Source organism: Thamnophis elegans, chromosome Z (genome assembly GCF_009769535.1).
Source record: "Thamnophis elegans isolate rThaEle1 chromosome Z, rThaEle1.pri, whole genome shotgun sequence".
Taxonomy (NCBI): Eukaryota; Metazoa; Chordata; class Lepidosauria; order Squamata; family Colubridae; genus Thamnophis; species Thamnophis elegans.
The window spans coordinates 91,205,645-91,233,122 of record NC_045558.1 but is presented as its reverse complement, the minus strand read 5'-3'; the positions used below and the strand labels follow the sequence as shown (position 1 = coordinate 91,233,122).

The following is a 27,478-nucleotide window of genomic DNA, read 5'->3' as shown; positions in this document are numbered from 1 at the left end:
CCATTGTCACAGTGTTTAGATTATGAGAATGGAGTCATCTTAAATAAAGTTACACTAAACTTTATTAGATGCTCTTGGATTTTTTTTAGAAGATAATTCCATTAAGAATTTACTTCAAATGAATAATTATGTTGAATCTTAGAAGAGGCTCATTCTCTTTGTACAAGTATCCAAGTGCAATAAATGATGTAATCAAGATACTGGTCTGGAATAGTCTGCTCTTGACACAAATCAAGTTTTGAATTTTTAAAAAAATATTTCTTCTCCCTCCCCCCTGAAATTTCATTTAACTTCCAAAAAACAAAAGAAAAAATATGATTTAATGCATATTCTTTAATATATCCCATATACATTTATAAAACAACCATAAAAAAGAAAAATCCTCTGTATTTTTTATAAAAAATGATCCTTTAATAAAATTATATATTTGTCCTTTTATTATATTACCAATCATGATATTGCATTCATAAATGTGTAGTGTTAAAATTATTAATATTCTATTTATATGTCTGAGTATTGGAAATAAAGGAAGAAATTATTCTATCAATATTATATTTTTGAATTATTACAAGCATGATTATTACAAGTATTACAAGCAAGAAATTATTTGAATTTTTCATACAAAATGTAGTGTAGATTAGAAAAAAATGCTGCATGTATCATCAACAATAAAATTATATTTAAATATCCTCTGGAAAACATGGAGGAACTCTTTCTTCTGCTATGTTATTAAAATACCAGATAGTAATGTCCTTAACAAGTTTGATAAAAAGCTGGGGAAAAAAGTGTTTCCTGTTAAAAATGGCTTAAAAGTCACCCCTTATTTCTGGATTGAATATATAAACATGCAATAATTTCCATGAGTAAAAATTAGATATAGGTAGAATAGTGTAATTTAATGAGCAGTCTAAAACTTGATTAAAATCTCCCAAATTATCTGATCCACAGTCCAACTAATGATATTTAAATACATGTAATAAAATAATTGAAAAATATTTAGAAGGACTATCGTAAGGAATTTAATAAGTTTATTAGTTTAAAAATATGTTTCTAAATTATTTATTCCTTGATCTATTCAAAATTTTGAACACTTGTTAGAATTACTAAACCACTAGCAAATTTTGAATTTCTGCTAATTCTTTTGGGAGAATATGAGTTTTGTAAAAAAAAAAAAAAAAACACCATTAGGTTGCCCAGTTTGGGAAGGATCTCCATCCCTTTTATACCAAAAAACTGTAAGATACCTCATATACTGTAGAACTGAAAGTCAAAGAAAAAACAAACATGCTGTATTGGCTGTTATATTTGTGGGTAACAATAAAAAAAATGATTTGGAACTAGTCCTTTTTTAAAAAAAATGAAACTAAATAAAATGCATGATATTAAAACGAAAAGAACCCTTAACCCCACTCCAAAATATTCTACTACCACTTCTGGATGCGCTGTGCAAAAATAACAGTTTAGGATTTCAAATCAACTTATTCCACTCTAAAAATAACCTGAAAAATTTGGGGAAACATCCTCCAGACCTACTGTTCTTTTATCTCAGATCCATTTTAGCAGCAGCTGGATTGAAAAACTTCTCACACCTGTATCAGATGAGATAATTGAAACATTGCAGGAAAAAAACTGAACCTTTTTGGTTTAAGTTGTAAACAAGATTTACTGAATAGCTTTTCTTTCAGAATTATCTGTAAAGGAAGATCTGATCCCCACCCCCACCCCAAAAAAGTCACCATCTTTGTTTCCTATTCAAGGGCTCCTGTTTGCTGTGAAAATATTCAATACAATGTTGTCATAGTGTAACCCAGTGTAATCTCAGAGCAATAGATTTTTGAGCTGATTAAAATAAAAGGATATGTAAGTTGAATTTCAATTCTATTTTCTGGCTAGAATGATAAAATCATAGAAATAAATAGGTCTTGCTCAGTATTTTGGGAATATTTAGAAAATGTTAGTGATTTTTGCAATGAAGGCCTTATTAAGGAGGTTGCTACCTTTGTTTTCTTTCAAAGCTTACGGCATTTGTTCCAAGTTGTTTTTGAGAGTTTTGCTGCTAAATCATTCTTACCATGTGATTTAATCACACAAAGCAGCTTTTCATTTTTATCACATCTTGGATTGTGAATATTTTCATTCAAATGATCCAGAATGGCTTTTATGTGCATAAATCTAGTAATACTGAACATTTCAATGCACTGGAGAGGGAAAGAGTATTCAAGATAGTTAAAAGCTCAGTTTAGTTCCCCCCCTTGTCTTTAGGGTTAAGATTAGCTTTGTTAAAGCTCCTCTGACGATCGTCAGCATAACAAGCTATTCCTCTCTGCCATGTGACTTAACATTGAACTGATGTACCTTAAGCAAGGCTGTACTTAATACGGCTGAGTCAACTTCCAAATGACTCAAGTTCCAGCCTGCATTCTTTTAGTGCAACCTAGTTTGTATAATTCAATGAAAAGTGTAGAATTATGGGAATCCAAATTGACACTGAACAACTTTAATATTCCTCGAAGGGAACTATTTCTAGAATATAAATTAAAGATTAATCCATCTAAATGAAAACAGCATTATAAGTAGTGCTCACTTAACAACCGAACTGGCAACTCCATCACTAAGCAATATGGTCATTAAACAAGATATCACTTGATTGCAACAAGCTTACAATCTCATTTATGCTGCAATCATGTAGTGAATCACCCATAATCATTAAGCACAATATGACATGAGTGCAGCCTGTGATTTTGTTGCTGATTTCTCCATTGACTGCTTGTTGGAAACCAGCTTTGAAGTGTGCAAATGACACTCACACGGCTGCGGAACATTGCAACAGTTCCAACACCTGCTGGTTGCAAAGTACTCAAATCTTGACCATGTGGCTATGGGGACGCTGTAATACTTGTAAATACAAGGACTAGTGATAAAGTTACTTTTAACTGAATGGTCCCTCTAACAGGGACCTTAAGGGAGAAATAATAAAGTATTAATATATTAATAATAAGTGAACATTATTAATGAGTAAAAAGGATGTGTGTATCTTCATTATGTACACAAAACATTTTTATTGGAATGTTTACAATTTGTCAAATTTATAAAAGTAAAGGTTTCCCCATCCAGTTGTATCCAACTTTAGGGTGCAATGCTCATCTCTGTTTCTTAGCTGAGGAATCAGTATTATCCGAAGACATTTCCATGGTCATGTGACCAGCAGGGTGCATGGAACACTCTTATCTTTTCACTAAAGTGGTACTTATTTATGTATTCGCATTTGCATGCTTTCTAACTGCTAGGTGGGCTGGACTGGGACAAGTAACAGGAGCTCATCCAATTACATGACACTTGGGTCTCAAATATGGGCTGTCAGCTTTCTAGCTGACAAGCTCAGCATCTTTAACCACTGAACCACTGTGACCCCCACATCAGATTTATATACTGTGTTTCCCCGAAAATAAGACAGGGTCTTATTTTTTTTTAACCTACAAAATATGGCTTGGGTTTTATTATGGTTTATTGTTTTGGGGTTGCCGGGCGGCTGCTCTCTTGTGAATGGGCTCCCAAAGCCTCATGGGTGAATGGCTGTGTTGCGCTGTCGCTGTAGTAACGCAACACAAAGGCCATGAAGCGACCACGCTCACGAGCAGCCACCCGGCAAACCCCCTTTACAGCCGGGCACAGAGCCGTTCACTGACCTAGGGGTATCGCCAAGCCGCGTGAGCACCTGTTCATGGCTGCCTGACTCCTGCGGCTTGGTACCTTCCAAATGCCAGTGAATGGTGCTCTGCATGGCCGGAGAGGGAGATTGAGTGAGCAGCTGTTCCAATCTCGTTCACCCGCCTCCCAGCCTCACGATGCATGGCCCAGGTGCATTACGGAGCCAGGACACCTCCGCCGCCTTCGCCATCCCAGCCTGGCTTTTTCCACAGCTTCCAACCTGAGTCTTTCAACAGTGGCCGCTCTGGGCGCACTCTCTATGGTTGTGGGCCACTGCCTGCAGAGCATACAACCATAGAGCATGCGCCCAGAGCGGTCACTGCCGAAAGACTCGAGTTGGAAGCCACGGGAAAAGCCAGGCTGGGATGGTGGCGGCGGAGATGCCGTGGCTGCATAATGAGAGCTGGGCCATGCATCGTGAGGCTGGGAGGTGGGCGAGTGGGAGCGGAACAGCTGCTCGTGCAACTTCCCTCTCCAGCCGTGCAGAGCGCCATTCACTGGCATTTGGAAGGCGCCAAGCCGTGGGAGCCGGGCGGTGGCAAACAGGCACTCACGCGGCTTAGCAATACCCCATGGTCAATGAATGACGCTGTACCCTGCAAAGGCTGCAAAGGGGGTTTGCCGGGTGGTGCTCATGAGCGTGGTCGCTTTGTGGCTGTTGTGTTCCAATGCTGCGACAGCGCAACACAGCCATTCGCCCCTGAGGCTGAGCCCGCTTGCAAGAGATCAGCTGCCCAGCAACCCCCCTCTTCAGCTGGGCACAGCGCTGCTCACCAACCTAGCAGTATCCCGAAGGCGCCAAGCAATCCGATCATGTTTGCTTCCCCCAGGTTCCCGTGGCTTGGCACCTTCGGGATACTACTAGGTTGATGAGAGGCGCTCTACCTGGCCGGAGGTGGAGGGTTGTTCAGGAGGCTTATATGCAGGGGGGGGTATTTTTGCCCACCAGAAAAATGTGGCATGGCTGTATTATGAGGACATGTCATATTTACAGGGAAACATGGCAGTTGCCCATTTCAAAAGTGACTGAGCAGCATCTAATAGTTCTTATGTTTTAAATTGTAGTTTAAAGAAAACTTGTTTGCTTCAGTCCGTTGAGAAATGATTAACTGCTCAGTTTCTGGCCTTTATATTGTTTTCTGTGTTCTAGACATAAGGTTAAAAATGCCTTATATGTGGGTGTATAGGTCCTTTTCCTTTGTTGTAATGTTCAGAGACCCTGGGTTATGTTTGTTTCCTCTATTGTGTATGGTCTCAGTCATTTGAAGCCATTTGTACACATAGTGGGACATCTTGCTTACTTTTGTTCTAAGCATGTGGCACATGGTATGGTACTTGTTTTAAGATTAAATAGGTTTTAAAAGAGCACTATTTTTTTCTGTTTAGGGCTGTTTTTGTTTCATCTTTTTCATCAAGAAAAAGTCCCCAACCTCTGGTCTGCTGACCAGTACCTGTCTGGGGCCCATTGGGAACTGGAATGGTGGCAGAGCACACAAAGCTCTGTTTGCGCATGTGCGGGATTAGGTTGCATGTGTGAAACCCTTCCTCCCCCACCGCCATTGCTGGTCCATGGAGCCCAAAAGATTGGGGACCGCTGATCTAGAATGTAAGACTGACACTACACTGCAATTACATTTCTCTTATTTTCTTTAGTTTATTTAGCTTAACCGCTTTTTTTTAAATTCTCGATTTAAACACCACTTATGTGTTCAGTGATTGAGTTTATGCAGTAGTAAGCCATAACTGGATGTATTTTACCATTTTATGTATATTGATTGCCATATTTGCAGGTGATGTTGCATAAAAAAGAAGAAAAAACCACAACTACACATTTTTGGCAATAGGACGTTATGTGAGTTATATGGAAAGTGTTTTATTCTTTTCTATAGAATTGTGGTTAATCTGTGCTATAGAGCTTTATATCTTTATATCATAGCTTAGTTATCTTCGTTCATTTGATTTCTCCACTATATACAACCAAAAGCATGCAGATTCCGTCTCACCTTAATTTTTTGCCCAGACTTGTTTTGCTATCCTTTGGGTTTAGGAAAATTTATTTGCTCAAAATATTGTAGTTGATTAAATGTGTATTTGTCGAGTAGAATTTATGCTAGCTTCAACCTTTGAGAGGTAAGATTCAACAGATAATATATTAGAGAGAGATATGGTGCAATGGCTTTAAATTTCAAGAAGTTCAATTTATGTTTCTATTGGAAGGAAGATTTTAATCACCACTGAAGGACGCTACTTTGAGAAGTTCTGGATAGTCCACCATAATGTTTTTATAGTGGAAGCTAACAGTGATAATAATGTTCAGTTACCTGAAGAATGAACATTACAGACTTCTAAAATAACAGCAGCCAGTCTCAATTTACAATACAGGCAGTCCTTGTGATAGCAACAGTAATGGAATCTGAAGGGAAGTGCTTCATTAATGATACCCCTTCTCTGCTCTCCCTAGTGCATTTGTTAAACAAATGCATGGATCATTAAGTGGAGCATGAGGTGCCTCAGGGTTGAGGGAGACCCTGGGAAGTCTAGCGCAAGCACAAACCTACCTACATTGGACCTCCAAGGCCTCCTAAGACCCAGACCCAGAGAACCCCATGCTCCCCTTCCAGCCCCTTAGGACATCATCACTTTCCAATCTGTCACAATCTCACACTTATATTTCAAAGATCCTCAGAGGTCAGGGTAATGAGGGAGGCTGCCCTGTTGCTGGGCCATGTGGCACAATTAAGGAGAAGAAATCATGCCAGTTTCCTTTTCATTGCCTGCATTAGCTCCCCCGTATTAGCTATCCTAACTTTACGCTAACACAGTCAATGCTGAGAGAGTTAAAGTTATTGCTAATGAAAAGAAGAAACCCTGCTGATTTGCTTCTCACTGGTAACCTTAGCTGACCCAGCATTAGCTGTGTTAGCATAAAGCTAGCATGGCCCAACAATGGATTGGCCTTTTCTAGGTGACTTCCTGAGCCTCTGATACCTTCAAAAGGTAAGAAAACAGTGACTGGGGGTGGGCAGGAATGTGTGAAATCCAAAGCAGGCCCAATGCCTATGGGGATGAGGTAAGGAAGGCTGGGAAAAATAGATGATTAGGCATGCTGCAGCATCACTACAGTTGGTTGTAAGGGCAAATGTATGCGTGGGGCTGCAGGCAGTATAACTGTGAAATGGGATCATATATAGTTTTTTTTGGGGGGGGGGTTGTTTGTAACTTTGAACAGTCATTAAATGACTTGTACCTCGAATGCCACTATGCTAGCATAAGCAATATTAATGGATTAGAGAATTATAGGCAAAAACAACTGGAAGGCACCAGATTGGCAACTCCTGTTACATGCAGCTACAAACAAGGTTTTCACAGCAGTCATGAGGCCTTATCAGTGCCTTATGCTAGTTATGAATTCCAGAATGATAAGTATTGGATAGAGTACTATTGGTTAATAACAAGTGATTTCCAATAAGGATTTTCAACTCTTAATTATTTCAGAATAACAACAAAAACAATCACTTATTCTACCTAAATGAAGCCATTAAAATTGGAGTCAAATTGAAACATTTTTGTGGGCCAGCTCCAATTTTGGTTCAGAAAAATAATTTCTGGACTGATTGTTCATGATATTGCGCTTTACTCCAATTTTGAGGATTTAATTTTTAAAAAAATATTTGCAAAATGCCCAGGCAGTCTCATTTGTATGATTTTTTAAAAAATGTTTATTTTGAAATGTTTCATTAAATGACAATTTTAAAGTGGAATCTGTTGGAGATAGATCAGCTGAAGTAGAAGATCAATGGTAATATTTCTCTACAATGATTGCTATTCTGCAATGTTGCAGAAGAACATATATTTGAAAAACAATTCATAATAATTCATAATTTAAAGTTGTAGGTCAGGCTAAAGCTTTTATTAGATATATCGTCAAACTCTTTTTGTAATATCCCTCTCCCCTTATTATGCCCCTGAAGACATGTCACATCACCAAAACGTCCCGTGTTGCCTTGACAACAAAACTATTATTTAAAGTGAAATATCCACCACAGAAGGATTGCCCACTCTCTGCTAGATTATTGTTTTATTGTGTTGACAAATTATTAAATGCTATATTGTTATTAATGTAATAATTATTAAGATTACTATCCAAGTGCAGTAATAATAATAATAGCATGTGCTGTGTTGATTGTATAGAATTGTATTATAAGTTGTTATACTTTGAAGTTTTTTACATTATTGTCATAGCCTCTGACTCAAAAAATTAATGTAGTATCATTAAGAAAGGAAAATGTGCTGCATCAGAGTAACAGCCAAGCAAGCTACATTACTCATGCAAACAACTCATATCATATGCTGTAATCAACCCTTTTCATTTCCTCACAAAACTGGAATACAGATTACAGTCTTCTTGCACATCAAAGGAAAAATTACTAATTATATAAAACATGCAGCTTAATTCCATTCATTCCACTCATGGGACAAGAAGCCAGTCCAACATTTTCCTTTGGTTACCCCTAGTCTTTTCTCATCAGACATTGATTATATATGCCCATAAACACAATATCTATGTTACGTATTACACAGAGATGGAAATGGTAGGATTGTGAATGGTAGTATAGTATACATACATAGGTAATTTCACAATAAATGTGAAGCATTTTGTGGTTGTTTGTGCAATCTTTCAGACCAATAGAAACTGATTTTGTTTTAAAGAGCAGTTGATATTTGCATATTAGCAAATACTAATATTAGCATATTAGTAAACCAGTTAAGGATATTATGGATAGTATGACATTTGCAAGGATGTATAGATAGCCTTATGGAAATCCTTACCTAAGGTTATCTTCAAACTAGAATAGCAAATCATGGGATTCATTCTTGAGGATTATATGAGGAACTGGAGGGAATGTTGCTCAGATTTGCAGATGGCCTTAATTTGGGTGGGATAGCTATATTTAAAAAAATCTTAATAAATTAGAAAAAAGGGCTGAAAACACAGAAATATGTACTTAGGAAACAGAAATAAAATCCATAGGCATGGTAGGAATGAAGGAGTTGGCTTGGCAAGAGAATTAATGAGGTTTTTCTTAGGATAGTAGTTTATTGCAAACTGATTATGAGTCAACAATATAAAATGGCTGAAAATGCAAATGCAAGTTTAGGCTTATTAAGTATATTTAATATACTTAATTTAAAAGTCTAGAATCCATATCACAGAATTAATACTTCTGCATTATTCCACATTGGCTGAACTCTCGTTTGAGTATTATTTATTTATTTATCAGACATAGGAACCACCCATCTCCCTTACAGAGATACTTTTTGTTCAGTCCTAGCAAATCACAGGATTCAGATAAACTGAAACATGCTCAGGAAAGGGCAGGAAGGATGGTCAGAGAATTAGAAAGAATGAAAATTCCAGTTAAATATTAGGAAAGTGTCCCTATCAATAGCAACAGGTTTACAGTGGAAGCAGTTAGTCGGAAAGGGTTGTGCTGTCATTCACAGAGGCTAATCAGCCATGTGTTTTGAATGCTTTAATTTGGATTCATGCAAGGAATCAATTTAGGACTTGGTGACTAAATGGTTCCCTTTAATTCTGACCTTGTATTTGAAAAGATGCTAGGATAATATCTGAAAAAAATACACGAAAACCATTCATGGTTTAATTCCTAGCAATGGTTTCTCTGAGCAGCTTGAGACTATTCAAAGATCTGTAGTTAACAACCTAAAGGAAGGAACTCTTGAATTTTCTCTTTTCTTCCTGCAGTCTCAAAATCCTTTTGTTAACAGTGAATATCTTAGGTTTGTTTCTTATGTTCCTTTTGTTTTTCAGTGGCTTAAGCTCAACAGATGAAAGTGTGTGTAAAAAGAAGAAGAAGAAACAGAAACGGAAGAAAGAAAAGGGGGAGCAATTTGATCTGGTCCAAGATCAATCTGCAAAGGTAAAAAAAACTTTTTCAGTAGATTACTATGCTGAATTCTTCCAAACCTTCATGCCTGCATATGCATATACTAGAGCGTAACGCTTATCATATTTACTTTGGGGTATATGTGCAACTAGAAGCACTAAGAATCTAAATTGAAGCTGCTTATGCCTTTCAATTGGAGTAATCTTAATCTGTCTGCTCATCTACCAACAGTGGTATAAATTAGCAGCTCTTTCTTGGGGGAGGTGGTTCCTTGGGAGAGTGTGTGATTGACTATGCAATATTTCTTACTCTTGTTCAGGATAGGTAGCGATGTAAAGGGAGAACATATGCATTTTATGTAGTCTTTAGAGAAGAAAAGCAGGATATCTCCCCCCCTCAAAAAGGAGAACAGTTTAATTTTTCTCAAAGGGCAAATAATGAAGGCTGGTCAGTCTATTATTTTTTCTACATTTGGTTCATATAAAGGTGAATTCATTGCCAGCAGAAAGGATGCAGGAGATTCAAAAAGCCATTGAGCTCTTCTCTGTAGGACAAGGGCCTGCTAAGACCATGGAAGAAGCCACTAAACGCAGCTATCAGTTCTGGGATACACAGCCTGTGCCCAAGTTAGGTAGGTATGAAAAGAGGGTCTTTTTCTTTTTACCTTCTTTCTGTTTTAAGGAAAATAAAACAGGTGCAAACTGTACACATAACTCTTGACTTATGACTGGTTAATGACTATTGAAAATTACAATCAGCCTGAAATGGGTGCTTTATGGTCATCAAGTACTTCTTGCTATTGTAAAATGTACCATATACATATATCCCATCACCGTCCCATGACTGCACATCAGGTGCTTGGGAGTCAGCTCACCTTTATGAACAGCCATGCAGTCAAATGTCTACCATTTGCAACATTTTCTGCTAGGTTTTTTTTTTTTTTGCAAAAAATGCCCGTTCAGAAGAATGGGTTCACACTAATGATTGTGGTCTTTTCTTAACAACCATGGTGATTCATTTAATGATCACTACAAAAATGTTGTAAAACTGCCATTAACAACTTAATAACAAGAAATCTGGTCCCAATTGCGGTCATAAATCAAGGACTATCTGTAAGTTTGCACCTTTCATGCAACATTGAGAGACAGAGGAAGAATCAGGTTAGAAACAATACTGATCCAAATCCAGGAACTGATTAGAAGTAGACTGAAAACAAGAATAAAATGTGAGCTAGTGGACAAGGCTATTCAACCTTGAGCTGTAAATATTCTTTTCTGAGGCTGTCTTGTAGCCATAGTGCCATAGGAATCAGAAGCAAGGAAGATTGGAGCTACCCAAACAAAAGGTAATAAAGCAGTTTGTGAGTTTAGACATAAAGACTGACTAGGCAAGGCTAGGAATGTTTATCGGAGAGTGAATTCTCACATATGGAGACAACTTGCTTTCATTCTTGTTTCCCTTCTGTCAGGTGAGGTAGTAAACACTCATGGACCTGTTGAACCAGACAAGGATAACATCCGTCAGGAGCCTTATACCTTGCCTCAGGGCTTTATGTGGGATGCCCTGGACTTGGGGGACCGAGGTGTGGTGAGTAGGGATGAGGCACAACTAACCAAGCTTTAAATTTATTTTTTAAACTATTGTCTCCTCTCACCCCTCTTTCTGCTATTATGATGTTTCATCACTTCCTCTAGCATCAGCTTTAGAGTCCTGTTTTTTTTAAATTGAACTCTCAAACATTTTATTAATGATCCTAAATTCCTTTTTTCTCTTGTCTGCATTAGACACAAGTGATTGATATAGCTGCTTTTGCACCTGCTCTCTTTGTTTTGTTCAACTATACTCCCTCTTCTCTTTCCCAGCCGCCTTCAGAAACCTTAAAAACAGTTTCTTTTGTAGACTTTGTGAAAGCTTCTTTTGCAGAATTGTTTTGCAATTTCATTTTGTAGTGTTTAGCTTGACTCGCTTGCTTGATTCTGCTGTCTCTGAGTTTCTATTCATATTCTACTCATTTGTGTCACAGTTTAACTCAGAATCTCATGTGTTGAGAATATGAAATGCCTCCTTACCTTAGAGCCAATGTTGATTTATACTTTTACAATTTAAAAACTGCTCCTTTTGGGACTGGTTTGAAATTTTATGCACAAACCGTGCTGTAAATCCGTGGATTTTATTGCTTCACTGGAATTGGATAAAAATTATTTGCTAAAATCCATTGTCAGAAGCAAATTTTTCTTATAGCCATTTCTAACTCTGCCATAGTGTGTTGGTTGTTTTCTCCACAATGAATCTCTAATAATCAGCAGGTGCCCTGTTTTCTCTTAATAGAGAAAGCTTTGCTTCCTTAAGCAGATTATGCTTCTCCTTTTTACTTTCTTTAGCTGAAGGAACTGTATACTCTCCTGAATGAAAACTACGTAGAAGATGATGACAACATGTTTAGGTTTGATTATTCCCCTGAATTTCTCCTGTGGTGAGTTATAGTTTTTCCTGAATATCTCAGAGGTATCTGTCCACTTTTCTTTCTTATACAGAAGACCATAAAGATAAACTACTTCCTTTCAACAAATATAACACAGAGGTTTTCTCCAAGTGCTGGGGAGTAGATTCATTGTGTTCATCTTAACATGTTAACTACTCCCTAAAATCTTTTTTTGTGAAAAGACTGAAATCCCCTTTCGCGGGAGATAGAATAATCTTTCTTATTTGCATTAGGCAAACCTATTTTTATCTATATAGGAAACAAGTCTCCACTTACAGGTTCACAGGCTGAAATGCTGCTTCTAGCAAAGTAATTTAGTTCAATGTGCTACACATGCATAACTTGAAAGGAAAACATTAGAAAAAAAGGAATAGACAATTCATAGTATTTTAAATAAAGATCTGAAAACTATGATGGGGTCCTACTTTGGGGGTCCTTGCATATAGTGAATGAGCGGCTGCTGTTTCTTTCAGGTAAACATTTGACAAGTCAGTCGTTTCTTTCTTCTGTGTGACAAAAGGGCCCACTAAGAAGAACTGCTCATATTAGTGTTTAAGCTGGGAATAGATTTCCCTTCTATATTCATTCAAATTGAGTTGGTGGGAAAAGACATTTTAAAGTTTAAGTGAGATCCTGCCAATAAGATGATCCTTCTTTAGATAGGGACAGCCTAAGCTTATTACTGTCAGTTCACGTAAATCAGAGTTAGTCAGAAGAAAAACAAAAGTAAATCTAAGCTTTCTTTATTGTTCAACATGGTACCTCTTTCAGTAATCCCATATTGGCAGCTTTATTAGGGCCCAGTGATTTGTTTTTAACATACCTACTATGGATGTATTAGCTAGGGTTGAATCAAAATGGCTATTGGAATAAGACCTTGTGTTAGTACTGCATTTGTTCTCTTATTTGGCAGCCTTGGCATTCAATATTTTGGGATTTCTCCAGCCAACTTGCTCCATTTCACTCAGTTTTATTATTGGCTATGGACTAAAAAAGCAAGGATGACTCTTCCATCTTTCTTTTACTAGCCTCTTTGGCTTTCATGTTGGGCCTTTGAGCGAGAGGCTGCCCTACCCTTTGTCATTTTGGAAACACAGTTGGTTTCCCATGAAGAAAAAATAGTCTTCTAATTGTCTTCTGCAAGTGCTATGTAATTTTAGCCCATAGTTTCTTTTATAGACTTGCTTTTAATTCATGCAGGGAATCCTTATGAATGAAAAGCAGGCAAGTGAAACAATTTGTTGATAGGGAAGTTTGTATTGTGTTATTAAATGCCTAAAGGTTCTCTTTCCTATGAGATTCACACATAAAAAATTTCCTTTGTCTGCCTAATGCTGGCATACATGGCTCCATCTTCTGGCCACTGTAAATGTCTTGTGTTAAATGGCAGGTTCTTGAATCAAAAACATTTTATTTTACAACATTGTGGATTTTCTCCAGGGCTTTGCGTCCTCCGGGCTGGCTTCCCCAATGGCATTGCGGTGTCAGGGTGATCTCAAGCAAGAAGTTAGTTGGCTTCATTAGTGCTATTCCAGCTGCTATCCTCATATATGAAACGTAAGTCAAGTCACACTTATCTGTTTATGCCCTGAAGAGCTGCCATTCCCAAACTGCCTCTCTCCTTCTCACTCTTCCTTCTTTTCTTCCTTGATGAGAGTTACTTGGAGCTTGAAACTGAACAAAAAAAGTAAACTCACACTGTATTCTTTCAAATTAGGGACTCTGTGCATTTATAGAGTGCTTTTCAGCTTCTTGTTGCAGGTATTATAGTGGAATAAATGAGCAAGACTTTGTGGAAGGCTTGAATCCCAAGTCCTCCCATTTTAAAAAGCATATAAATGTATGACAATGTAAACATCCAGAAATAGAGAATGTAACTCTATGGTGTAGAGAGAGATAGCATATCTTAGGCTCTTAAATGGAGAGAAGAAAAAGATGTAGCCTTGGCAAATACAGAAATGCATCTTTTTATATTCCTCCAGTTTGCTTTCCAAATTGTGAGAGGCAGTAGTGGGTAATGGTTTCCCCTCTTCCATTAAAGGGAAAAGAAAATGGTAGAAATAAACTTCCTTTGTGTGCACAAGAAACTGCGTTCCAAAAGGGTGGCACCTGTTCTGATTCGGGAGATCACCCGACGAGTCCACTTGGAAGGGATTTTTCAGGCTGTATACACAGCTGGTGTAGTTCTACCAAAGCCTGTTGGGACATGCAGGTAAGCACCGATTCCTTGGTTTTCTTTCCTTTTCTTTTATTTCCCTCTATGTTTTATTTTTGTTTACCTTATATTGCTTAAAAACTCATCTCTTAGATGTACCCTTTAAAATGAAAAGAAAAGTAGTCCTCAACCAAAAAAGATAATTATTGAGCAAGAGAGGAAACGTTTGAGCTGAAAAATCCTTACATACTGCAAAACAAACGAGTCACACAACATTTTCTTTAGGCATAGGTTACTGAAGTAGAACATGGAGGTTCTTGGCCTGGCTGGTTAACTAATTACCATAGCTTGAAAATAAAGCAGTGTGTATTTGGAAACAGTAGGGCCAGTATTTAAGCCCACCAGTTAATTGGAGTGAGGTGAAGATTGCTTTGCAAAATTAAATATCAATTTTGTCTCTGTCTCCATGAGTTAGACATGGGCATCTTGTTCACAGGCTTCTTGTGGAAAAAATAGAAGGAGGAAGGTATATTGGATATTTTCAATGCCTTGCATAATTTGTAAAAATAATACAAGTAGGATTAAATAAGTAAATATTTTTTTTTAAAAAAAAATAGAGGTTTAGACTTACTTCTTCCATTTCTCTGCCAGTAAATACAAGCAGATTCATTATGAAGAAGAGAGGGAGGGGGTACCAAGTTTTCTGATACTGTAGACTTTGCAGTGGATGGGAACAGATAAATGCTAGATGTATCACTATAACTAAGAAAGTAGTTTAACTTTTAACATCCTGAGTGACTGGGAATATGATGAATATAAGATACTGAAAGGAAACACGTTTTAGATTGGCAGCTGCTCATTGTTCTTGGAATTTGTTGAAAAATATATATACTTCCCCTTTTGAATGTAAAATATAGTTCTAATACTGAGCTAAGCCTTGTTGATAGGTTTCAAGATTCCAAGACACACACATACACACACACACACACTTGAAGAAAAACACCATATGAATGGAATGAATAACCTAGGATATTGCCTTTTATTTTTAAATAGGTATTGGCATCGGTCACTGAATCCACGCAAGCTGATTGAAGTCAAATTTTCCCACCTCAGTAGGAACATGACTATGCAACGCACCATGAAGCTTTATCGGCTTCCCGAGGTGTGTGGTTATTGACAGGGATGCTACCTTAAAAAGTTCTTTTTATAACAGAAGCTCAATAAATTTTCCATCTTGCCGACCATCTTTCACCTATCCTCCAAACTTAGTTTCTGAGAGTGTCACTCAGAATTTAAAAACATAACAACAATCAAATCTAATGGGAGGGGGAATATTTCATGAGTTATATTTAAGCTGCACTTTCAGTGCTGAAAAATATTTTGTCTTTCATGTTGGCATAGGGTTGTGTTTGTACTTTGCTTTGCTATATTCTGCATTTCACTTCTTCAGGAGTTCCAGAAATTATCTAAAATGATGTTCCCAAAGTGTAGCAGAGCAAATTATTGCATGTTCAAAATAACTATTTTATCCCACAAAAGATAACTGAAATAATAAATAATTCCTATGGAGCCTGAGTCTACAGCAGGGGTGTCAAATTTGCATCGTCACAGTGTTGTCACATGATGTATCAGGCTCCCCCCCCCTCGCTAAACCAGGCAGGGTCGGGGCCAGCATGTGGTGCATCTGGCCCTTAGGCCGCAAGTTTGACACTCCTGATATATAGGAAACATTAAGTGATGCATTTTTACATGAAGCATTGTTCTGTCTTTCCCATTTTATTCATCGTCTTCTATGAGGAGGTAGTTCTCCATATCACCATGAGATGTGTTTAAATAATTTTGGTTACCAGTGCACTGCTGAATCTTCTCAGATATTATTGTAGTTCATGTCTGGATAAAATATTCTGTGCTAGAAAATCTGATTTTTATAGAAACACAAGCATTAACACTTCCTGGGAGCTCTCTTCTATTCCAGAAAATTTGTTTCTAATTCATGAAGAAAATGGCTATCAAGATATTTTGAGAATCCAGATCCAGAAACAATATAGGGAATGATGAGAAAATTATTACCCTCATACTAAAACTGGGGTCATTTTTAGAATTTTGTTCACTATATTACATTGGCCGATAGCTTGGAATGGAAGGGAAAATGTGTGTGTGTGTGTGTGTTTTGTCCTCTTCTGGATCATTAGCTTTGCAGACAACATTCCCCCTAGTAATGATTGCACAATGGTGTGAATTGTGCAATTTAGTTCCCATCTTAGCAAGGTATTTAGATTTAAATGTTCTTTGACCAGCTCCTTCTGTGCTTCTAAAATCAAGAAATTGTAGGAGCAGATCCAATTTATAATATTAGTAAATTGAGTTCTTCTAATTCAGTGTTGTCACCTTGACAGGTAGCATACTATTTTTATAGAGTTGTTAGGAATTGACTGAGATATAGGATTGTTTGCATGCAAAGCTGATGTAATATTAAGGAATAGTATTTCATTGAGAGTCTTTCAAATGTAGCTTGAAAACTGACAGGAACATTTCCCTTCATCCTCAACCAAATGAGTTAATTAATATAGAGTGTTTCTAAATGAATGAATTGTATCTCTTTCTAGACTACTAAGACACCGGGGTTACGGCAAATGGAGCGCAAAGATATCCCTGCTGTGCACAAACTTCTGGCAGAATATTTGAAACAATTCCATTTGTCCCCTATGATGACTGAAGAAGAAGTGGAGCATTGGTTTTTGCCCCAGCTCAACATCATTGACACATTTGTTGTTGAGGTGAGGGCTTTTTTTTTGTTAGTCCAATCAGCTCACCATCATTTTGAAATATACCAGCAGAGTGCTTATGTTTTGAAATATACCAGCAGAGGGTTTATGAGAGAGAGGTGGGGGAGGGAGAGGGAGTGTGTGTGTGTGTGTGAGAGAGAGAGAGAGAGAAAGAAAGAAAGAAAAGAAAGAAAAGAAAGAAAGAAAGGAAAGAAAGAAAGAAAGAAAGAAAGAAAGAAAGAAAGAAAGAAAGAAAGAAAGAAAGAAAGAAAAAGAAGGTCAGTTTACATTCTGGCTGTATGTCCAAATAGAGAAACAATCCTGAAAATGCAAAACCGACTTCCTTGCCTAACACTCTTCATATGTCTTGTTGGACATCAATTTCTATAATGCCCAGCTAATATGACTGAGCATTTTGGGAGTTGATGACCAGCTGATTTGGATGACAGATATTTGGGGCAGGAAGCTCCAACAATCCAGAAAGTAAATGGTGCTCTTGGGCACTGCTATATCTAAAAAGTTTGGATTTAAAGCAATTTAAGCAGAAACCTACAGATATAAGTGAAAGAAGTAGTGGAATTCTGAGGCCATCAATTATATTTTACCATTTCAGAAATTGAACACCATTTTTAAAACTCTCTGATCCTAAAGAAATGTATTCTATTTTTCAAAATCCTAAAACTTGAGACGGGGAATGGGAGAGAGAAAAAGAACAGAAAATTCAAAAATTGCATTTTCACCACCTGCAGTCTGAAGTGGTACATAGAGCTTTTCTGTCTGATTTCCTATTCATTCTGTTTCACATTTAAGCCAGAATCACATGCAAAAAGGGCGGAAATGCCATGCAAATTTCCTTACTATGCTAAAGTGTGGAGAACAGGCATAATAGCTGATGATAGTGCTAGCATTATAGTTGGTTTCCTCTGATTGAAGGGTGAAAAAAATTAATTCTAAAGAATCTTAATTGTTTTCACCAGAACACTGATGGGAAAGTGACAGATTTCCTGAGTTTTTACACACTGCCCTCCACCATTATGAACCATCCTACACACAAGAGTTTGAAGGCAGCCTATTCATTCTACAACGTCCACACCAAAACACCTCTTATTGACCTCATGAATGATGCTCTCATACTAGCCAAATTGGTGAGTTTCTTTCTTGGTTTGCTTCTAAATGCTGTAGCATTTATGGGGGTGGTGGTGTTAATGCAATCAATCTTTCTTTAAGAGATTGAGAGACAAAAATGCAAAATGCTCACTAATAGATTTTTTTTTAAATGAAATTCTGCTACAATTGAGCAAAATGTGTTTCTTCTTACTACCATGGAGCTACAAAGTATATACTCACCAAGTTTTCTTTAACTGCCTCTTTTTGCAGAAGGGTTTTGATGTTTTCAATGCACTGGATCTTATGGAAAACAAGACCTTCCTGGAAAAGCTGAAATTTGGAATTGGTGATGGAAACTTGCAGTATTACTTCTACAATTGGAAATGCCCCAGCATGGGAGCAGAAAAGGTGGGTAAAATCCTGCCTCTTGTATGTTAGGTTAGGCAAATGACTTGAAAAAAGTTGCCCATACAACTTTAAAATTGTTACCCAGATCAAGGCACATAAAGGACAGGTATATCTGCTGCTGGAGAGGAAAGGTAGCGACAGCTGCAATGTAATCCCATAGAACAGAGCTTGTCTATTAGTGCAATTAACTCAGAGGAACCAAAGAATTAGGGGGAGTCTTAAATTCACTGAAAATGGAGTACTAGAGAAAGAGGTTGAAAACCAGCAGTTTTGTGGGAGATGCAAATAATAAAAGTGAGTGACTAAAGCAAAAGTAAGAGAAGCACTATCCCAGGTGTTGCTGAAAATATGGTGGTAGGGGAAGTTTCTTTGAAAGGAAATGAATGTATGTGGACAAAAAGTGCAAATGAAGACAAGGGTGGAAAAGAAGTGGTGAGGAAACCTGCTGCATCTCCTTCATTCCAAATTTAGATCAGCATAGTAGCCATGTGCCCTTTTTTATGCCTTGTGCATATAGACAGCATGTAGAGAGAGTTCTTATCTTATACTGATAAGAACTCTGAGAAAATAGTGGAGTCTGTGTGGATAAAAGTTTCTCCATGCCAAATGTTCATCAAAAGGCAAGAATAGGAGTATAGAGTTAGTGCAGTGAATGAACAAAACTGGAAGTGTTAAGCATGCTTATCCTGCAGTAAGGCTAATGGATCTTGGGACTTGCTACAGAATAAGCATGCATAGATTTCTTTGTGCTTGCACTCTGAGGGCATAAGTCTTCCCTCCCTCCAAGAAAGAAAGAGACAAAAGGAAAAACAGTTCAATAGTATAGCAGCAGCTTTTACCGTATATACTCGAGTATAGGCCGACCCGAATATAAGCCGAGGCACCTAATTTTACCACAAAAAACTGGAAAAGTTATTGACTCGAGTATAAGCCTAGGGTGGGAAATGCAGCAGCTACCGGTAAATTTCAAAAATAAAAATAGATACCAATAATGTTTTTGAATATTTATTTCAAAGAAAAACAGTAAACTAGCGGTGTATTCAATGAAATACTTCACTCACCTCATGATGCTGATGTCCCGCTGTGATGATGATGTCCCGTGCAGCCGCGGGAGCGATGTCCCGCCTCCTATGACACACGGCACAGTGATTCCTATCATTGGATCACTGTACCAGAGGAGGTGGGACATCGCTATGTGGCTGCTTGCCATAACAAGGAGGAGGTGGGACATCGTTGCAGAGCGGCAGGAGGGGGAGGAAGGGGAATCGTAAGACAGCCCTGCATTACATTAGAACGTGAGGAGGGGGGATGGTGCAGTGCGCGCTGCGCGGCAAACTGACACAGAGGGAGGGGAAACTCACAGGGGCACTGGGCCATTCACGAGTGTCACCCAGCGGCATGGCCCCGCCCCTTTTTCTCCTCCATTTCGGGCAAATTTTTCACTGACTCGAGTATAAGCCGAGGCGGCTTTTTTCAGCCCAAAAAGTGGGCTGAAAAACTAGGCTTATACTCGAGTATATACAGTATATGTTATGTGGGAGTAACACTCATGGAAATTAGGGGTTTTTTTACTACAAAGTAAGCTGCTTAAGTTTATGCTTGCTGAGCCCAATCCCACAAACAATTTATCTTTCTCTATATGAATATGTATAAGAGAAAGAATACTGTGTGGGGAAATGATTTGTATGTTTATGCAGACAGATCAGTGGAAAGCCTTAATTTTCAGACATTTAATAATTCTCTGTGTGAATATGTATAAGAGAAAGAATGCTGTGTGAGGAAATAATTTGTATGTTTATGCATAAGTAAAATCTGAAAAAAATAGGCCAGCACTGATCATTGAACCCCTTTTCAGTATTCAAGAGACAACCTGCTTTGAGTATAAAGCAGGGTTCACCCATCAGGTGAGTTGTGCATAGACCTGCTGAGTCAAAAGGACGAAAATACTTGTTAACTCTTCCTTTCATCTTGAACATTTTCTATAGGTTGGCTTGGTGCTGCAATAACAAATTTTCTCCGAAGAAGGGCAGGCGGAAACTGATGGCTGGGGCCAATTGCCAGCATGGAACTGCCGTCCTCATGGTTCAGAGTTCCATGGAAGTGACAGAGTCCTGGGGAGGAGCTGGTGCCCACTGCTATGTGACCTGACATTTCTGATGATTGTATCATGTGCCACTGAGCACACCAGTGTATTTCTGCCAGCTCTTGGCCTTTCCCCTCCCCCTTCTCCTCATACAATATGATCAAGGGAATGTAACTGCTGAGAACTAGCTCACAATTTTACAATTGGCATATATTGGAGTTAACGGGTGAATAATAATAAAAATTATATTATATATTCTATATTTTAACAATGATTGCTGTTCATCTGAAGTGAAAAATGGGGTGGTACCATCAGGCAGCATAGCTTTTTAATCTTAGAATTATTGTTGAAAGAAATATTAATTGCCTGGTGGTTTATTATGATTTTAAAAAAAAAAGACCAAAATTTTAGCTCTTTGGATTTATGTCAGAAGAGTACAGTGCATTCCCTCTTCTCAAAAGAGGTGTATTCCCTCTTTTTGTGAGGCAAAAATGATTCTGAGCTGCAGTACGTAATTGGCCTAGTTAATGGAAGTTTTAAAGCTAGCTTTCAGTTTTTACATAGCACTATGGCCTTTTTAATTCTAATCCCTTGTTAAGACAACTTTCTTTTAAAAACCAAAGGGCTATTTTAATGATGGATGATCTTTACTTCATGGTGGAATGGGGTATGAATCCCAGCTATTGTTCCCTGGATGTGCACTAATAAAACTATAGTATAATGTTTGAATAACCAAATGTAGAGTTTGTGGCTTTTGGTTTATGGAATCCATTCTTGGTTTTGTTGGGGAAATTCTCCAGTTTTTTCCATGAAATTGTAATTGGGGGATATTTAATATCATAAATTGTAGCTATTCTCTGTCAATTCTGATCTCCATTTGTTTTCTAGCTATAGTATCTTAACACATCGACTATTCTAAACATTAGTTCTTCGTCTTGCAATCAAGTTATATTGTCTAGCTTTGAAAAGAACTGTTTATGACCGTTTCCTGCAATGAAAATCGGCTGATAAAATCAGAAGCTCTGCTAGTGGATTAAATACATATAGCAATTTTGCTAGTGTTCACATAAAAACTTAGAATAGAAAATACCAGACAAGCTAGAATGAAAATGGCAAACTATAATCAAAATGTATTCAATATATTTTGTTGGATGTAATAACTTTGTTGGTGAGATAAATGTTAGTTAGGCTATATAGGCCAGTCCTTGACTTAATAACCACAGTTGAGCACAACATTCCCACTTGCAAGCTAAGCAATTGTTAAATGAGTTTAGTACACTGCACTATAGTTCCTAGCAGTCCAGGCAGCAGGACCCATGATGAGGAGGGCCTTTCCAGTGCACTATTTCAAACTATCATGCCACAATATGATATGACAACAAAAAGTGAAAAAATCTTTCAAAAGATGATTCGTATGAGACTAGGAAGGTTAGTATTGTCTCATCTCATTTTGTCAGTGAAAGGCTTGGCTCATGCTGTGTAAATCAAGGTTAATTTATCTTGCACAGATTAGTTTATTGGCATAATGATATGTCTGTAATTATAGATATTTTAATTTCAGGGAAAATAGTGTAATTAAGGTGCACGTATCTATATGACTTTTAGTAAGCATCATCAATGTGATGATTAGCGGATAAAATATAGACAACATAGCACAAAATTCCTAATTCAAGAGTTTATATATTGCCCTTTGTTTGCTTTGGAGAAAAAAGGCAATTTGGAAATTTAAAACAAACCTTGTGGGAAAATATTATATTTTCCCAAAAAACCTGAACATTTCTTGTGTCATTCCTTTCAATTAATGAAAGAGATCTACACTTTTTAAAAAATTCCTTCTATTTGCATAGTTTGCTTAATTTTCAGTGACAGCAGTATAAATAATAAAACTTCAATATGATCTCTCTGCCTTTGCTACGTGTCCAAGTTGCCTTTTATGGACAATTCACTGATAACTTTTTTGGGATATAATTATTCCCATACATTATGTGGGAAACATAGAAAACAATGCTCTTGAAAGCTTCAGTTCTAATATCTGTTTATGTTGCAGATTTGCTTCTGAATTCAGATTCTGAACACACTTAGGAAGACCAAATTCTGGTATTTTTATTTGGTTATTGTAGTTTTATTTTTATTTCTGTTACAGTTCTGAATGTGAACCGTGTCGATGATAGCTTTGGAGTCCCGGGTCTCTTGTGCATGTTGTGATCCCTTTGTAGCATTTGCTGAATGTAAGAAATGCTTAACAACCCTATTTTTCCCTTCTGTGCTTCATGAGGGAGAACTTGAGAACTTAATTTTCATCAAAGATACCAATTATAGAATCCCATCTTAAGAAATGGCACATTTAATGCATAAGCATTAATTTAAAAAATAGCTTGTATCCTAAAAATAGAAATAATAATAATAGCAATGCAGTAGTTGTTAGGATAGGGCAGAAATACAGGGGCAGATATAATGTGCTAGTTGAAATTAGTGCAAGTACAATCCCACTGTATAAGTTCCTGTATCAATAGGATGCACTTAAGACCTCTCTAATATGCTCAAGCATGATTTGACATAAATACATTGTCAATCCATTGGACAAGACAGCGGATCATTATTTCTTAGCATCATACTACCAACATGCCTGAAAACTCTTCCACGTTCTACTGTTCACTTTTTCAGACCCTGTATTTTAGACGACCTTCCATCCTGCATCTACTGAATAATTAAGGATATATCAAGTATATTTGAGTGATTCAATAATTTCATATGCAGTGATTTAGGAGAACAACATTTTCATAATTTACTATTTGCATAACGTGGGTTGATTCTTCTGCCTTTCATAACTTGCAATTAAAAGTGACTTGTGTAAAGAATAGGGAGTCTATTGAGAGTGGATAATTCTTAATCCCGTGACATGGTAAGAAGGTTGCCTTCAAAATAATGCTGTTTGAGAAACAACACACAATAAAATTTGATTCATTTTATATAAGGAAGCAGGTTTTCCTAAAGTATACTGATTAGCAGGATTATATAATTTAATTGATGAGTTAGCCTGCAAGAACAAGGATAATTGGGTTTGAGCAAACTTCTAATTTAATGTTAGACTTCCTTGCTATCCAGGTATAGAATCTTAAGTGATGTGTAGTTACTTTACTTATAATAAAATACCACAGCCATCTCAGATTGATAAATCATCTCTCCTATTAATACATAGTTATACAATTATGTTTCTAAAAGAAGACATCATGCCAGTTGGGGAAAAATCAACTGTGGAAACATTTTCCCCTTTAAGCTTCTCAATTTGCTTCTCAATTTCTGTAAGAAAAATATAACAGGCTTCAGCTATACACCTTGATCAAAGTGCTGCTGTTGTTCCATTGGTATAAAGTTTTCAGACAATTTGAATAAATTTTATGACCAGAAGATGAATTTTGACTTAGACATTTGCACATGGAAATGTGAGTGGCTTTCTCCGTAAAATATATTTCAGCTATACTTGCCTTACAAAGTACTTAGCATTTTTCAAATACGTTTTGGCAAATAGGAGAAAAGCTTTTATTTGTGCACAACACAAGGAAATCTGAATTTTAGGGAGGAAAACCATATGTATGATCTTACCTGCTTTTCAAAAACAAAACAAAACTCTTGTGGCTAAACTTGTATATAGAAGCTAGAGCAACATTAAAAAAAAATACAAATTTATCCCAATCAGTATTGCCCAAATTTCACACACATTAAAGGAACTGATGCTTCAGAATTCATCATAGCAATTACAACTTTATTCTTTTTCTTGTTCGGGTGTTCCATGGAACTTAAATATTTCTCTGACTAAATCCTTTTACTTATTAAATACATTACAAACAAGTCTCATTAATACATAGATAATTACAAAAAGACTCATGGGGGTCTTTTTTTCATTGGAAAAGGGGGGTAGGACATGAACACATGTCAGTATTTCTGAGAAACTTCTGTGCATAGAGAGGCCAGGTCTAGATTTGTAAATTGCATTCAGTTTAAATAGGCTCCAGCAAAAATGTGCTAAATTCAAAAGTGAACTTTATCTAGTGCTAAACATAGAACATACAGGATTAAATATATACAGCAAACATAATGTTGTTTCAAGTATTTAAATCATTTCTGAATTTGATCTGATCACTTTGTCAATCTATGTAGGAAAATCTAGAATGTCCAGGAAAAAAACTTTATTAATTTTTAAACTTATAATCCACTTTCTTCTGAAAATCTCAAGAAATATGGGTAGTTTGCTTCTCCATCCACATTTGAACCCTGTTTCATAAAGTCACACTGTTTTAAAGTAAAGTTGGAATTTGACTCAAGGCCAATCTCACACTGCTTCTTGGGTGGGAGGCCAATTTAGACTAATTTTTGAAAACTGCAGTAATAGGTTTCTGTTTTATAAGTTATGTGTAGCTACTATTCAAACCCCCTTCCTGTTGCCCTATGTTGTCTTGCATGCTGTATTGTTGCCAAGAGATTGAAATGCATGCTGCATGACCAGACATTGGTTAGTCATCCTCACACTATTCCATAAGGTAAGGATATGCCCATTATTTATTTTTACAAATACTATAGGAGAAAAATATGGAAACCTGATCCTTACGCTTCTGATAGCAGCCTAAATCATACTCAAAAGAGAAATTTGAACTTATCTAACAATAGATCTAGACCAATTTTATAGCCTTGCTCTTCCTTGCTGTGTCAGGACTGATGTCTCAGATTTTCTACCCCAAGTTAAAAGAGAATATCTTATCTCCCAAATGAGAGTACAGATCTAAAGTGCTGTAGTAAACAAGCTTTCTGCTGTCCAGAAATAGAAGAGAGTAAGCAGCTGCTGCTTCATGAAGTGAATCTAGTTGTAAGTAGGAACATAGGAAGGAAATGGTCATAGTTTGGAAATCTGCCTAGAAAAATCAGAAAGGGGGGCGGGGTTTGCAAAGGAGAATCTGCTGAGCCAAAAGTGAAATAGGAGCAGCAGCCAAACAGACATCTTGATGGCGTCTGGTGTTTTTGCTAAAAATCTGAGCATAGTCAGAGACTTTAACTATCATTAAAGAATTTTACTTGAAGCTTTGTTGAAAATGTTCATAAGTAAAATATGCTACCTGAAATGCTATGAAAACACCACACTAAATGAGTTATTACTCTTTTTCTTTTATGACACCTTAATATTTACTGTGAAGCTATGGTACATAGCTTAAGCATGGGTGCATACTAAAAATTTCCAACGGATTTATCTTCCATCTAATCCAAACTGCAGTAAAAGGTAAAAAAAAACACCTCAATTAAAACTATACCCTTGTAATTGCTCTCTTGAACAAAACCTCGCTAAATTATTGTTATAGACTGATTTTCCTCTAATAACTCAAAACAGCTTGTGTGTGTGTGTGTGTGTGTTCCTCACAAGAACAATCTTGTAAAAGGTAATATTGAGAGGCAGTGATTAACTTGATGACTCCCAGTAGAAGTAGGATAATGTAAGACTATAGTATAAAATCCTTTGAGATGCATTGTGACAGCTTAACTAGCAATTGCCAAAACATCCACTAGCTGCCAACAGCTGATTTTAATTTGTACCGAAAGATTAAATGCTCTAAAGCTATATAGTGTTATTTCAAATTCACCAAGAGAAACAATATAGCAAAAATAATTTCATCCTTAATGCTCTTGTGATTTTTTAATAGTTTACAATGAAAAGTTATAAGGGAAAAATAGTGCACTGCTTCAAATCTAATTTCTAAAAGTACATTTCTCCACAAATGAGTCTTGAGAATATGTAGGAGTACTCATTTTCCTCATATCAATCTATGTGATGTATCAAAATAAACTTAAGAATAATTATTAGTGTTTGTCTAGAATAAAGATTAACTTGAATAGCAAGTTAATACTAATTTGTCAGTTAGTATTTAAATCTCATTTAAATTGTCCTGGAGTATCAGGAAAAGCTAACCAAGTAGATCTGAAGTGAAGTGCTGAATTTTCATATATCTATGATACTCCTGGGGTTCTAATTAAATTCTACAATCTTCTGTCTTAAAAGTTATAGGCTATATGTAGTAGACTGTTTCCTAAACAAATAAAGATCTAAATTTCGTGCCCAGTCTCCATTTTGGCCTGTCAAAGTGCATATATACTCAACCAGATTCCAAATCAGTTGTGCTAACTCAAATTCCTCAGTTCAATTTATGGGTCACATTTCATTCTCTTAGGCCTTTGCAACAAAGATCACACCACCTTCACTCATTAATCTTGGTCACATGTTAATCTTGGTCACAAGTCAATCTATCTCACATCCTTAGATTTCAATGGACCTAGCCCAAGTTTGCAAGATATCACATAACATCTTTTCATTGGGCTTCTATTGTGACTTACAAAGAAATAATACAAAAAATTTCCTACCCCCAGTGTATATTTTTTGCAGGCCACTGCAAAGAAGAGAATAAGATGGAATATTTACTCAGAAAAAATGGGAAAGCATTCTAGGAGTCTTTAGGTTGCATAGCTTTTAGCTTCAACTACACAAAGAATCTTAAATTATGACTCTAATAAAATAGCTTGGATATTCAAGTGAGGATTGACACCATGCTGTTCTCTCAGCCTGGCTCTTCTGGCTGCAACATTTTGGTTCCTCTCTGTGGCTCCGAACTCACTTGATTTAATAGCAGGTGGCATCCTGAATTAGTACAGCTGTTCATCCATTCTTCTGAGGGCTGATTGGACCTTCTCAATCCACTTTCACATTTTCCAAATCGAACCTTTATTATAGCTTTCACATCTTCTTGCATCTAACATGTACAAAAAGTGTAGCTGGAGATAGGGATGTACCATCCCTGGAAAGCAAATGGATATGCCGGTAGC

The 27,478-nt window shown here is 36.9% G+C and overlaps 2 protein-coding genes across 3 annotated transcripts in view; one reads left to right on the top strand and one right to left on the bottom strand.

Moving 5' to 3' along the window:
* NMT1 (N-myristoyltransferase 1) overlaps window positions 1-21,098 on the top strand; it is a 24,704-nt gene extending 3,606 nt beyond the window's left edge. The window contains exons 2-12 of the mRNA XM_032235443.1: window positions 9,542-9,650; window positions 10,104-10,248; window positions 11,086-11,204; window positions 11,999-12,090; window positions 13,540-13,656; window positions 14,141-14,311; window positions 15,308-15,416; window positions 16,861-17,031; window positions 17,997-18,164; window positions 18,397-18,534; window positions 20,520-21,098. Of these exons, the coding sequence (XP_032091334.1) occupies window positions 9,542-9,650; window positions 10,104-10,248; window positions 11,086-11,204; window positions 11,999-12,090; window positions 13,540-13,656; window positions 14,141-14,311; window positions 15,308-15,416; window positions 16,861-17,031; window positions 17,997-18,164; window positions 18,397-18,534; window positions 20,520-20,540 (1,360 nt within the window). The 3' untranslated portion in view covers window positions 20,541-21,098. The remainder of the gene's footprint in view (window positions 1-9,541; window positions 9,651-10,103; window positions 10,249-11,085; window positions 11,205-11,998; window positions 12,091-13,539; window positions 13,657-14,140; window positions 14,312-15,307; window positions 15,417-16,860; window positions 17,032-17,996; window positions 18,165-18,396; window positions 18,535-20,519) is intronic.
* The window catches only part of PLCD3 (phospholipase C delta 3), a 70,048-nt gene continuing 63,569 nt past the window's right edge, over window positions 21,000-27,478 (bottom strand). For both annotated transcript variants that reach the window (XM_032235441.1, XM_032235442.1), the window contains one exon: window positions 21,000-27,478. In XM_032235441.1, the coding sequence (XP_032091332.1) occupies window positions 27,390-27,478 (89 nt within the window). In that variant the 3' untranslated portion in view covers window positions 21,000-27,389.